Here is a 14762-nt window from a genome sequence, read left to right on the forward strand (position 1 = left end):
TTAGTTATTTTATTTGTCGTATTGCATTCCTATTTTCAGATACTGCATTTTTCACCTCGCTCTGCATTATCATATTTTTTTCTGGACTTTTTTTTTTGTTCTTTTTTTAAGGCTAATTCTGGCCACAAAGCCAAATGCAACCCCTGGTGTTTTATGGTGCCCCTGGATAGCACATCTGTCACTGATAAATGATTCCTCATCTCCCTAGTGGCCTCAATGCCACTGAAGTCTTGAGTCCTACCACCCATTCTTGGTTCTGGATTGGGCCTTTTAAACGACACACATGTTTTGGAGTTTGATCATGATCTATGTACTCAACTCTATGTACGCTATGTATCTGGCTGACAGGAACCTCATGAAGTTCAGCAAGGAGAAGTACAAAGTCCTGCATCTGGGGAGGATCAACCCCATGCACCAATACATGCTGAGGGCCACCCAGCTTTGCAGAAAAGGACCTGGGGGTCCTGGTGGACACCAAGTTGAATATGAGCCAGCAATGGGACCTCACAGCAAAGAAGGCATATGGTATCCAGGGCTGCATTAGATATATTGCCAGCAGGTGGAGGAAGGTCATCATTCCCCTCTACTCAGCACTGGTGAGGCCACACCTGGAGTACTGTGTCCAGTTTTGGGCTCCTCAGTACAAGAGAGGCATGGACATACTGGAGAGAGTCCAGCGAAGAGCCGTGAAGATGATAAAGGGACGGGAGCATCTCTGCTGTGAGGAGAGGCTGAGACAGCTGGGTCAGTTCAGCCTGGAGAAGAGAAGGCTCGGTGGGATCTCATCGATTTATGTAAGTGCCTGAAGGGAGGGTGCAAAGAGGACAGAGCCAGGCTTTTCTCAGTGGTGCCCAGTGACAGGACCAGAGGCAATGGGCACAAACTTGAGACACAGGAGGTGCCATCTGAACATATGAATCTCTGATAAGAAGTGAGGGAATAGAAGAGGGAGGTTATGTCCCCTTACAAAGGACTGGACACCCACCAACCAACAATCTTTCCAGCTCTATTTCTGGCTGGTCATGTTTTCTCTTGATACTTTCCATTGAGATCACCCTATGATTTATTTTATTTGTCGTAGTGCATACCTATTTTCAGATACTGCACAGTCCTGGGCAACCAGCTCTGGGTGGCCCTGCTTGAGCACAGGGGGTTGGACCAGAGGACCTCCAGAGGTCCCTTCCAACCTCAACCAGTCTGTGATTCTGTGATTTTTGAATCCCCGCTTTAAGCCATGGGCAGCTAGAGGGTAGGTGTCTAGTCTCTCAAGAGTTGATGGATCTGGTTAATATTTCTGCAAGACCTGTCACCTTCAGTAGCACTGACCACATCTTAGTGACTTAGTTGAATTCTTTGCCTCTTTCAGCTTTGTAAACGGGGCTCCTTCCAGGGCATAAGCAAAGGAGGGGAGAGAAGGTCCCCATGTTATCACAGTGTCTGCTCACGTTTGGATGATTTCATAGAATCATAGAATAGTTTGGGTTGGAAGGGACCTTTAAAGACCATCTAGTCCAACCCCCCTGCAATAAGCAGGGACATCTTCAACTAGATCAGGTTGCTCAGAGCCCCGTCGAGCCTGACCTGGAATGTTTCCAGGGATGGGGCATCTACCACCTCTCTGGGCAACCTGTGCCAGGGTTTCATCATAAAAAAAACGATGGCCAGAACTTACAGAGAAACCAAAGTGTTTGAACAAGAGTGAGAAGGAAACCTGTAGCAGGAAAGTCTTGGGCAAAGTCTCTTATGCTGTAGGTCAGGCCCCTGCACTCTAAACCACCCTTCTCCTTCTGGAAACTCTTTAACGCAGAAACTTGATCCTCCCATCTGGTTTCTTCCCGCTGTTTGTTCGCTCCTTCCCCCTCCTCCTGCCAGAGGTCAATCTCTGTACGACAGGCTGTTCCCGAACTGCCAGGACAGTTAATACCTGACACGGCACAGCCCAGCTCTCTCATGCACTCCAGCTCCCAAGTGCTTATCGGGGCTGGGGCTGAGGTGCAGGGGTGGGACTCTCCTCCCTCCTGCCTTGGCCGGGTTTCCACACCCACCGGATGGCATTTGCTGCTCTGGTCTTTCTGGATGAGTTGAACCTTTAATAATTGTTAAAGGACTTAAGGGTCCAGCCAAGCCGGTCTGTGCGTAAACATCTAAGTGAGACAAGCGCTTGACTCGAAGTTTTCTTGGTAAGACCAGTTTCTCATCTCAGAGGCGTCGCAGGGATGCTAAATTAATGTGTGTGACCGGTGGTCCAAAGGCAAGGAGCTGTTATCAGCTCAGGGCTGTGCTCTCCAAACTGAGCCACGGGTTTGCTGGCTTCCCCAAGCTTCCCCTCGGCATGGTCAGGATGCTGGCTTGTTTCTTGGCTGCTGACAGTGGTAATGACCCCTTGCCAAAGGTGTTATGAATCCTTCCAGATCACAGATCTGGGGTGACCTTGGCCTTCCCAACAAATAAACTTGAATTTGTGTTTTGAAGGATGAGGTCTACTTTATGCTTCTCCTTCATGGAGAAATATCTTGATAGCTACAGCTGGTCAGTGCTCACAGTGATTACTCAGTAGCAGAAACCCCCCTTTATTCTGTTCACTCAAATGTGGGTCCAAGGCATGGGTGAAACCCTGACCCAGTTCCCCCAGCTCCCACAGAGACGTGGTGAGACCTGCTCCACGCACTGTCAGCTGTGTTAGGGAAATGCATACGCAGACTTTCCGGAGCTCTGATAAGAGCCCATGTACCAGCCAGGATCTCAAGCAAATTAATTTTAAACTGGATTACTTAAACTGCATTAGCATCCCAAGTAGGTGCTCTTAGCTGGAATTAAAGTGACCTTTGTTTGGTATTTGTTTTGTTTTGTTTTGTTTTCAATTCATTTTGGAGTGGAATTAAGCTAATTGGAATTAGGGCTTTTGAGTGACAGTGTCAGCACAGGAGTTCAGCTGTTTAACAAGCAACTGGTTTTACAAGGCTGCTTTAATTCACCCCTCGAGATGTGACTGGTTTTTCCTGGTTGTCCTCTGCAGACTGGAGTGTCCTGCCCCAAACCACGGGAAGAGGGAGGATGGGTGATTCCCCGTGTAAGGCTGGTGCACTAACCCTTGAGGAAAGTAAAATTCTCCCTGAGTCCAAAGGGTTGGAGGGCTGGGTGCTCCAGCACACCCTGGAGATGAAGCGATACCCAGGCCCCCAACCAGCATTGTTTGCAGGGCTGAAGGGATTAAAAAGTTGTTAAGTGAGGAATTAGATCAAGTCATGGAGATGAGTATGGGCACTGCACGGTGCTTGCCATGCCGGGGGACATATAGTCAGGGAGAGCACTGACATGCCATGACATCGCATCCATAGGGATGGATGAACATGGGGTAGGAGACAGGGAGTAGCATGGCATTACCCCCACAGCCGTCCAGAGGAGGATGTGGTCAGCAAAGCTGGTCAGCAAGCTTGCGCCTTCTTCATTTAAAGTCTCCCAAATTGAATTGCTATTGTATTTCTATCCTTCTCTGGCCCCAAACTCTGTTTCCAAGGATGTTATGTTCATTAATCTGTTCTTAAGTAGGATAAACCTCCTTTCAACTTTGCCCTAAGCAAATCCTCATTTCTCTCGCTGCCTACCCATGCACTTCCAAAGAGCATCTCTTGCAGGATGAAACATGCAGCCAGTTTCTCTGCGGGATGAAACCCAGCAGAGAAATCCAGAAACCCAGCCAGATCCAAAGAAGGAGAAATTGTGCCAAGGCGAAGAGAAGTGGGTAGCACACCCAAGGATGTCTGGATGGAAGACCAAAGGAAGGGCAAATATTTGAGTATTGCCAGCAGCTGCTGAGGAAGATGAGTTTCAGGTCCCAACAATGATGTGAGTCTGAGAGGGACAGTTGGAGAAAGAGGGCTTTGGGCACTGGGGTTTTCTCCACGTGCCACAATGCCAGGTCAGAGCTGGGTTTGCAGCAAGAATCGGGGAGTCTGACCAGCCGGGTGGATTTAAATTGAGTTAGGATGGGACTTCATCACCTTCACTCCCAAAGGTGGGTAAGGATGGCAGCTCCAAAATGCCCAAGTCCTCCCTTGCTCTTGTGTGATCCTGGTTTTGGGGGTCTTGTAGGACCTCCTTTATCCAGTGGCTTAGCATGTTGCTTGGCAGTGCAGATGGTGGGACACTGCCCTGAATAAAGCTGGTAAGATGGTGCTGGGGTTGCTCTGAATGATGACAGCACCTGAAGACAAAATTTGTCCCCCTAAGACCTTAATTTTAGCTTCCTGATGCTAGATTTAACTCGTAACCCAGCTTGTGTGATCTAAAGGTGAAATGCCTTGTCTAAGCCAAGCATCCAGCCTCCATTTATAGTCAGCAAGAGAGACGGTGACTTCTGTTTGAGGACCACCCTAGAGATAGCTCTTGTCAAGCTTACGCTTTCCCCATTTCACCCCAGTCCTCAGCTTCTGCACGTCCATGGTGATCCTCAGCTGAGGTTACCAAAGCACCTTGTCTGTATGAGGGAGGTTGGTGACAGCAGTCTGACAGCAGCAGAAGGGGTTGGGGATGGGGAGAAGAAGCAGTGAAGATGTGCATTCGCTTGGCTGTGTGATGGAAAAATTTGCTTTTACTGTAATGCTGGGTGTATCCTTCATAATAAAGATGCCATGCTGATAAATGACGGGGAAGGGACTGTGCGAATGGAGATAAGGGTTTGGGCAGAGATCTGGCAGCAGCGGACAGATTATTGACTGCTTCTTGAACACAGCATAGATAGAGGAGCCCACGGTATCCAAAATCTCTTTGGAGGGAACATCAACCCACAGCAGGCATCACTGGATATCTGTTCAAATGTAGTCTGCCCCAAACAGATTAATTTTGCACCTTTTGGTATATTTTCTGCAATTTTAAGACCCAGCAGAGGTCAGCCATGTATTGCAGGCCTATCATGAGGGTGTATAAAAAAGAAGGACTAGAACAGAGTTAAAATACAGGGGGCATGAAGCAGAAATAACTTTCCTGGGCAATGCACTGGACCCTTCCTTGGATTCTCAGTGCTTTTTTCTCATCCCCCTTTTAAAATCACCCAAACTCATTCAGGTCCTGCCTGACCCTATAGCTCCCAAACCCCTAACTAAAATACAGTTAGCTCCAAGGGCAATAACCCGAGCAGCGAAGTGGCACTCGTGCAAGGCTGGTATCGGCAGAGGGTGCTCCTTGCATGCGCTGCGGAGGCACGGCTCGCAGCCTGCACGCTCCCACGTGCCAGGCAATCGCTGCGGCAAAGTGCAAATTCACGCTGCCCAGATCCTCAGAAAACAGATGCTCATCCCAACCTTTCTTTGCTTCCGCGACAGCGAACATGCCCAGAGACCCTTCAAAGGCAGCATTTAACGCCACTTCCGAACATAAAATAGCAGGCAGCTCTTCCTGCCTCCAGACACTGATGCTTGGCCACGCTAAGTTTGCTGCCAGGATCTGGGAGGATTAGGAACCACGTTTAATCTTCCCAGAATGACTAATCCTCGAGGGCTGAACAAACTCAATCTACACACAAATACAGCCTGGGGTGCTGGGTGTCCCCCCGTCCGTCTCCCCAAATCCCCCTCCCCTTGTGCCTCTGTTCTGGCTGAGGCTTTGGGCAGGTGAGAGGTCTATGGGAGCATCCAGCTCTGCGTGCTCAGACCAAAAGCTCAGCTCAGCTCCTCGGGAGAGCGGCATAGTGGGTGCTCAGACCAAAAACTCAGCTCAGCTCCTCGGGAGAGCGGCATACAGGGTGGCAAAAGCAATATTTAGGATGCTTAACTTCCACACTGCTAGGAACAAATCAGCCCGTGCTCAGAGGTATGAAATGAAATACCTTCCATGCAAGGAAGCAAACACATTTGGGGTTTTTAGGTAGCAAAAAAGCTGGCAGATGGGGGATATAACAGAGTATAAAACCAGGAGTGGCATGGGTAGGCGGGATAGGATTTGCTTGGGCTAACCAGTGAGTTTCCAGTGAAATGAGCAGGGAGCAGGGAAATCATCACACTGTGTGGTTCACCTGGGGAGCTCCTTGCTGCGGGATGTTGGGGATTCCAAGTGTTTTTCCGAGCTCTTGTAGTGACGAATGGTAGCAGATGCATTCAGCAAGGGCTGTTAAATCCTATATTCTGGTTTAGAAAGTCCTTGAGCAAACAAAGTGTGGAAGACTAATGTTTTAAGGAAATAATATTATGTGATTGCTTGGTTATAATACCCTTTTTATTATATTTTTGTTTTCCGCCGTCCTTTTGCAGAGCCCCCTCTGACTTCTCCCAGAGCAGCGGGGAGAAGGGCTCCACCAAACCCTCCCTGCCTTCACCCTGTGAGCTGCAGCCAAACCCAGTAGCCATGCTCCCTCTACTGGTCTTACTGGTCCTCCTGCCTGGCAGTGGCACCCAGGGAGGGAAGGACAGACAGACAATGCAGTGTGGTGTTCAGGAGGGGGTTTGCATGGCCTTACAAAGGGAGCGGAGAAGAGGTGTCTCTGGGCTGAGCTGGCAGCTAAATTTTAGCAGAGGGGTTGGTACAAAACTGCCCAAGCGGCAGCTTATGGCCGCAAATAATTTACGGAATATATATTGCATATAATCATTACAGCCATGTAAATAGCTCATGGCGATTCTAGCATTTTCTAAGGCAATCTTGACAATAATTTATTGGGAACCCCTTTGGTGTTTCTTATTAAACGTCATAAAATACTACCTGTCCCTCATGGTGAAAATCAAGCTTTCCTGGGACGTGTTCCCGTTCCTCCCCTGTGACTATGATACATCTTTTTGGGGCCTTGCTTTGAAGCTCATCCAGAAGCCCTTAAATCACAAGTTAAGCTCTAAGGTTAACCATAAAATAACTCACTGCAGGTCCTCAGCGTCACTTTCTGCCATGCCTTTGAGCAAAGAAACTCAACGGCAGTAGGACACGGGCAAGGTAGACTTACTCTCATGGATGGTCCTGAAGAGGCTAAGGGAGATGCAGTTCACCCAGCTGAGACACAGGAAGTTTGGTTAGCGTATGGCAGCTTCCAGCACAAAATTAAGTGGATTTACTTGAATTTTCCACAGCAGTGGAAAGGAAGGGTGATGGTCTGGTTCAACCCAGCAGATGTATCTCTACCAGTTGCATCCAGGTCTGGTGAGAGGCAATCCCAGCTTGCACAGTGCTGTATGCCACTAACCGGACACGGTCACAGACAACATTGCCCGTTGCTCTTTCACCTTCACCGACCCAAGAGGCATATTGGGATGAGATGAAAATTGAAATGAAGGGAGGGGAAATCAGGGGAAATCAAAAAGCTCCAATTTTCCTTGTGCAATATTTGCTTTTGGAGTATCCTGGAGGTATCTACGTATAACCATGATGTTGCAGTCAAGGCAGTTTGACTTGATATCAAGTGACGTTTCCACTCTGATGAGAAGGAGCAACGTTTTCTGGGACACACTGTCTGTGTAACCAGGTTGTGGCTTGGCAAAGCTCCTGTTTTACCTGCAGCACTAGGTCAATATCGTACCGAGTTGTGGCCTGCAAAAGGGGATGATGTGACATCAGAAGATACGTTTTAGGCATCATCATTTTAGAAGCAGATGCGCCCATCTGAGTTCTTATAAGTATGTGTACCACTCAGAAATGGTAGGAGAGGTCCAGACAGACCTCATCTTCTCATTTTTTGCACAGCCCTGACTTCCGCCCTAAACTAATCTCCTTCCACACCAATCTTGCAGTCTGCACTCCAGGACATTGAAAATTTTGGGTGTGTTTTCTTGGGGACGTGTGTTTTTTTCTCCCCGTACAAACTGAAAAGGGAAACCTCATGTTTTGCTGTTGAAGCGCAGAGCTGGGATTCGAAAGAGCTGGCTCTTGTTTCTGGTTGAGCAGCAAACCTGATGGGTGACCTTGGGCATGTCATCTCTGGTCCTCTCTTTGCTCCAGCTCCCCCTAATCCTTATCCCAGGCCCTACTTTATGCAAGATGGACTTTCAGCCTGGGGTCTTGTTTTTCCTTTGGGCTGATGAGTCCTTTGGCTGTTCGGGCACCCCACTTCGTTTTACCTGGATTGCAGTACCCAGCTCCTGACTCCAAGCTGTCTCTAACCATGAGGCACAGCTGTCTGCATCCCATCTGCGTTCCCTCAACAGGCAATATTTCATTAAAGGAATTATCTTACAAATTCCCATAGCTTGGTCTAGCCTAGAAACTCACTGCCTTGCATGGCCCAGGAACTCTTCTGCTGCATTGCTCAGATTTGTACGGACTTGTGATGGCTCTGAGGCAGGACTTTGTGCTGGTCCATTCATTCATGCCATGCCAAGGGGATATCAGATAAAAAGTAAGGGCAGAGGCCTGCCACATGCATTAAAGTAAATCTGGAAATGTCACAGAAGTCCCTCTCAGGGGAACAACTCCTCTGTGAGACTGCCCAGTGCACACCCAGCTTTACCCATCCAGCCTCTTCCCCAGCAGGAGGGGATGCTGACCTTGCAGGGCACCAGGACCTCTTGGATTTTGGTCAAAACTTGGCCCTGTGTCCACTGGGTAAATGCTGAGCAATGTGAAGAGCAGGAGTGTCGCAATATAGACATGGAAAACAGGAAAGGGGAGATTTTTCTAACTGCTGGAATGCAACGAGGTTAAATGGATGAGTAAAAGGCGGATGATTGAAGGATGCGTTTGTGAAAATGGTGGTCTACATTTTTTCTGGGTCTTGTAGTAATCTGGGAGCTGGGAAGACAATCCTTCAATGCTGATGCCCAAGCACCCCATGCCATGACAGCTGGCCCCAGACCTGCCTCCAAACACCAAGGACAAAGTTGGTCCTTGAATCTCCTAAGAGCCGATGGGATCGGTGGCACTTACCTTGACGGGGAAATAGTCCCTCATGTATCTCCAGACGACATGATTCCGGATGATGTGGCTCCGCCTCCCACCCTTGCTGGGTTTTTCCCTGTCTATGAGCCACCATGCAGCATAGAGGGCACTGACCAGCCAAAAACGCGTGAAGAAGAGGGCGATGAAGGCAGCTATGGAGCACTGTGCTGAGAGAAATACCAGGCAGTGAGTTGGCAGGGCATTGGGAGACGAATGATTCACAGGTTCAAGGGACTCGGTCTGTTTGGACCTGGGATGGAGCCCAAGTCTTCACTGGGCTTGCTGCTGAATTATTTTATCACCGTGAAGGCACCTTTGATGCAAAGTGGTGGTTTCTTTTCTATTTGCCCCAGGAACCTGGTGAGCAACCAAGCACCATCCTGGCAGCATCCACCTATTTCTTCAAAGGCCACTGTGTCCTCCTCTTCCCACAAGACTGATGGACCTCACGGCATCCAGAGGGTCCTCATGGATCAGACCTCTATCCCTTTGCTGTCTGGCTTTTCTCTGGAGTCAGTCTGACCTCTGCAATGATAATGCCCATGTTTTACCCCAAAACTCCTGTTAATATCCCCTGATAACACCTGGCATTTTGCAACAGCAGTAAAGTGGGGCACTATGCCTTGTCTGCACAGTCCCCAATAGCTTTGTCCTGAGCTATCGATTCCCCGTTTTAATTCTGTCTTGGATTTTTAATTTTTTATCTTCCCATATGTAAGATTTTAGTCTTTATTGAGTTTTTTCTTATTGATTTTGGACCTTTGCCTCCACTTCCTGGGTTGACTCTCAACTCTAATCCTGGCCTCTAGAGGATTTTCAGTCCTTTCATCTCAGTGTCATCACAGATTTTATAAGAATGCTCTATTTCATTCCCTAAGACATTAATGACTTGGGACTTTCCCAAGTCATTAAAGACTTTTCTGAGTTGCTTCCAGTCAGTGCTCAGCTTTGCCCTCTACCTCCTACCTCCCTCATGCCCTGTATTTTGGCACGGGAACAAGAGAAGGAAAGTCTGTGTGCAAACAAGCATCACTTGGTACATCAAATCCCACCCAAGCCCAACGCTGTCTGTCTGCACAAAGAGTGGGAAGAGCTGATGGCCACAAGCTGCCACCTGGTAAAGCAGATGCCCTAAAAAGTTCCTGGGAAGAGCTGTGTCCTCTCCATCTGTCCCTCTGGAAGCCTTGGTGTTGTCTGGGAAGGAGGAGACTGAGATAAAAAAAAAAACATTCATCCAAGCCCTTTGCCTTACCCAGCTCATGGGTTACATCATGTTTGGTGGGCTATATAATTTGTTCTTCTCTGGGTCTTCATCACAGACCTGGCACCCAGGGCTGAAGGACATGAGGATGGAGATGCCCTGTTCAGCTTCAGCTTCAGCTGTGAGATAGATGCATCCATGCCCTCATTCTCTGAGACCTGGATTTTCATCTTTGGGAGCCACCTGGCACCTGCCCTCTCCATCTCATCTCAGCTAGGACTATCAAAGAAGAGGTACACGATGCTCTCATTTGAGACCTCCTTGTACCTCCTGTTTGCTTTTACAGCAAATAAGTAGAAAGGAGAATGTAGAAAGGAGAAATAAGTATAAGGATAAATAAGCAGGTCTGGTTTGTAGGGTTTTTTTGTGATAAGTCACCCTGATCCTAGAGTTTTGGTTGTAAAAACAAATCCCTGCCCCTTTTTAAAACACTGGCATGATGGTACCAATAATTCCTATGGGGAAAAAAAAACCCCACAATAATTTAGCAGGATCCTAAACCTCCTTAAAGCTGAAATGGGATCCTATGTCCTCATATAGGTGGAGACACTGCATCGAGCAGCATTTGAACAGAAAAGCAAGGCAGGTGCCTGGGTAGGCACTGATACAGTGCATGGGGAAACACTGCAGCTCTCTGCAGAGCAACGGGTCTAACCTGCAGTGCACCCTCCAGGTCAGAACGAACCCCTGCTCGTATCTGGCACCGCTCCTTTCAAGTGCCATAGACACAGTCTTTATAACTCTTGAGGAAAAAAGCATTCAGCATGAAACAAAGCTCCAGGGTCCACAGGACACATAAACGCTGCTTGAGGAACAATGCGGAGGTTGCAATTTTACTGCACCTTGGAGCCGGCTCATCAGGTCTGCTGCAAAACTGTGCAATGCCTAATTCTCTTTTTATCACACCGTGCAAAGCTCGAAGTACATTCTGCAAAATGAGGGAGTTGTTCTGGTCCAAATCCATGCACTTATTATCCAAGTGAGGCTTTATCTTGCAATTATGTAATTATTAATTTCTCCCTCAATTCATTTGCAATTCACCTTTTCTTTTTTGCAGGGCAGAATTTGCACATAGTGACCTTCACTTAATCTTAAGATTAAGATCATAAAATCTTACAGTGTCCTGGTTGCTGTGGGAAAGGACCCCATTCCTGTCCCAGAATGGACCCTCAGTCTGAAAGTTGCTGTGGATGGGACCAAAGAGACAGGAAAGTTCCAGAAAATGTGCAGTTAAATCTTACTGTCTGCATCCAAACCAATCCCAGCCTTAGGCAGACACATGGTTATTTACGGGCTGTATCTTGGCAAGAAGGAGGCACTCTGTACCGCTGCCTGGTGTGCGAGGGGGAGTCACCGTAGCTGTTTGGATCAAGGGAGATCGCTGTCCTCCTTCCAGCTTTCTTGCAGATGTCTGTGCGTCATGTCCTCATCTCTTGAATGAAAACATAGCAGAGGCAGTGCGATCCTGTGGATTAGACGCCAAGACTTTCTGGACCACCGGTGGGAAGATATTTGCCACGGAGCTGTATTGCTGCTTCCTGAAAGCCATGTCAGGTCCCCAGGCTGGGTCCACCACCAGCCCCACTGCCCAGGACTTCATGTTCTTCAGCCTGGCTCCAGGGTCCCTTCAGGGGCACCGACCCGGCCTCTTTTAGGTTACACAGGTGACTCTTCACATCTTAGAGTCTCCTTGTTTTCCAAGCTGCTGAAAAATAACATCCCACCCAAGAAAGGGTGCAAATCCTGCATCCGATTGAGCTAAGGGCTAGAGGGAAGGACTGTGCACTATGAGCCAAGATCTATTTCTATTCCAGCAAATCCTGAGTCTTTCGTGAATCCATGCTGGAGGGGAACACACACTCCCCTTCCTCCACGGGTCATCTCCCAGAGGCAGAGCGGCAAGGACAACCTAAAGCCACCTCCTTACCCCTTCTGCTTCTTCGCTGCAGGACAGGGCAGAAGGGATGGGTAGCGAACAGGAATACTTGCTTGTTGTGGGGCTGTTCCCCGTAATCATTGCTTTCGTCCCTTGAGGGGAATCCCAAGAGGAAAATGAGGAACGACAAGGGTTTCTTGCCTATCCTTCCCTGGACTGGGGACCACTTCAGAGCTGCCCAGATGAGAGCCATATTTCCTACAAACAAAGGTCATTTTCTGGGCTACCTGCCAGGCAAACACTTTAAAAGATATCACGAACATGGCATTAGGCTCTTGGCCAGGGAACCTCAGCAGATACCTCCCTCCTGGGGCCAAACTCCAGCCTATGTACAACCCATTGTGCCCACAAAGCAATCTGCAAAGGGCTGTCCGGTCTCAGAAACGCCTCTGGAAGAGATGCAAGTCTGTGTCATGGTGGGGATGGGAGGAAACCTGCAAGTCCCTGGTTCATTAGAAACCCATCTTTGAAGCCCATCAGCTGCCAGGGCTCTGCAGAGCCAGACAAGCTCTCCAGCTTAGAATCATAGAATGGTTTGGGTTGGAAGGGACCTTAAAGACCATCTAGTTCCAACCCCCACCTTGGCCATGCTTTCCATGGGAGCAAGCTCTCTGGTGAGGATGGGGACTGCAAGCGCATCAGGCACTCAAATGGCAATGAGATGTGATTATAAGATGGCTCTGCCTCACTGCCTTTACAGTATTCTTTAAGGGAAAGGAGGGGAGAATTACCTTTAGCATTCAGCCATAGCATCACTACAATATCTACCTTCCACCTTTCTGCCCCCATAACTCACTTGATTCCCAGCCTCAGGCTGCAGTCTCTCAAGCCATGGTTGTATGCTCAGGAGGAACAGGCAGGTTTGGGGGTGCGGTTGCAAACAGACGTGATCCTCATGTCCTCCCTCTGCAGGTTTGGACTCTTGTGAGGTAGCCCAATAGCACATGCTAAATTGCTATAAAATGGCTTAAGCCCTTACACAGAGCCCTTTCAAGGCAGACATCACCATGGGCTGCAAGAGGAGGTCTAAGGGCATCATGCATGTCTTTGCAATCACATCAGTTCAGTTATCTGAAAATGGCCAGAGAATCCTCAGCTGGGCTGAGATTAGCTGCTGCACTGTCTACTCTGACATGGAAAGTAAAGAGAGAGCCCTTCAAACTAAAACCAAAACCAAAGTGCCCTTGACAAGAAGGAAAGCTCCATACAGACCCTAAATATTACACTTTCTCTTCAGGCCAGAAGCCGGGAGGTTTGTCTGCGGTTGCCCATGGTGAGGTGTCGCTCTGAGTGAAGCCATTGTAGAACATTCCTGGACTGCAGGGCCACCAAGGTCTGCACCCAGCCTGCCGACCAGGGGTCCTCCTGAAGCAGCTCTTCATGATCCAGGACTCAGCATCTCACATCTCCATGTTCTTATGGGAGTCAGCAAAGAGAAGACACATCCGTGTGGATGTGATGGTTTTCTTGGATCCCCTCACAGGCCAAGTGATTTCCTGGGCTGGGCTCCCTCAGAGAAGCTCAGAGCAAAAATGAAGTGTTTGGTGGTGGGTGTCTTGTGATAAGTAGTTTTGTTGTGAGCTGCAAGTCCCTCCGTGGATAAAAACATGGGCATATCACAGACAACACACATGTATATGCCACAGGCTCCGAGTGAGCCACAGGCTAAAAGCACATGGATGACTTTTCTGACCGAGTCAAAACAGGGACCATGTCCCATCAAAGTGCTGCTGGGTCCAGCATTGTTGCTAACCCAGCATTTGCTCATTCAACCCGAAATCGGAAAATCAGCAACCTTTGCAAAGAGATTTTTGGCATCGCAGCAGCCCCAGAGTGAGTCAGACTCCTATTGCAGTTGTCAGGAGGGTTTGCAAGATGCACATTGCTGACGTCCCCAGTGCCAGCCTAGAGTCCCTGACAGTGACAGCCTGTGCAGGTCCTGTACCCCTCGGCACAGCCAAGCCCGGCAGCCCGGCCAGGCTGTCCCAGGCTGTGGACTACGTTCAGCTGTCAAGGGGGCTTGGCTCACGCTGGCACCGCGTGCCCTTTGAGCCAACCCTGCTGATTGAAAGGGTTCAAAGGCTGGGTGTTGTACGCTGGGTGCGCAGAGGCGGCGTGCACAGGTTGGTTTGCATGGGTTCAGCCCTACACTAATGCTTCTGCATGATGTCTGGATGGATGCCCATGCCCAAGTCCCGTGGAGACCTGGGAATCAGAGGGGCAGCGGGAAGCGGTGCAGCAGGTTTGGGCATTTCGGTGCCCTGCAGAAGCCTGGCTCCACTACATTAGGATGGGGCACTGGTCAGTACTGGGATCCTGCAGTGGGGAGGCAATGGGGTCCCCCCTCCATGCCCTGCATCCCATCCTTGCACCGTGCACTCTCCTTCCAGCGGCTGTCAGCATCTGAAGCGAATGGCACCTTTTGTCTCGGTGCCCTTGCCAGCAGCATCCTCAAGAAAACCGGCAGCGCGGACAATGCCTGCCTGTCGCGAGAGATGCTGCAGCAGAGCTCCCTGCCAGCAGCGGGGTCGAGCTGCCGCACTCATCCAGCGCCCCGCGGAGAATGAATGAGCCCCTCGCCCGGTGCTTGGCTTCTCGGGGGATGCATTTGCACAACCATAGCAACAGCTGCCTGCAACCAGTGCTGCCGAGCGGCGGCTGCTGGGATCTCCAGCCAAAGGGCTGTGCAAATGTCTGGCGGCGGGTGCCCGT

The 14762-nt window shown here is 49.3% G+C and overlaps 1 protein-coding gene across 1 annotated transcript in view; it reads right to left on the reverse strand.

Moving 5' to 3' along the window:
- Nucleotides 1-14762, reverse strand: part of LOC104080392 (2-acylglycerol O-acyltransferase 2-like) — a 24562-nt gene that overhangs the window by 6613 nt on the left and 3187 nt on the right. Inside the window, 1 exon segment of the mRNA XM_009582768.1 lies at nucleotides 8842-9020. Within this exon segment, the coding sequence (XP_009581063.1) occupies nucleotides 8842-9020 (179 nt within the window).

Source organism: Fulmarus glacialis, unplaced genomic scaffold (genome assembly GCF_000690835.1).
Source record: "Fulmarus glacialis isolate BGI_N327 unplaced genomic scaffold, ASM69083v1 scaffold8708, whole genome shotgun sequence".
NCBI classification, from domain to species: domain Eukaryota; kingdom Metazoa; phylum Chordata; class Aves; order Procellariiformes; family Procellariidae; genus Fulmarus; species Fulmarus glacialis.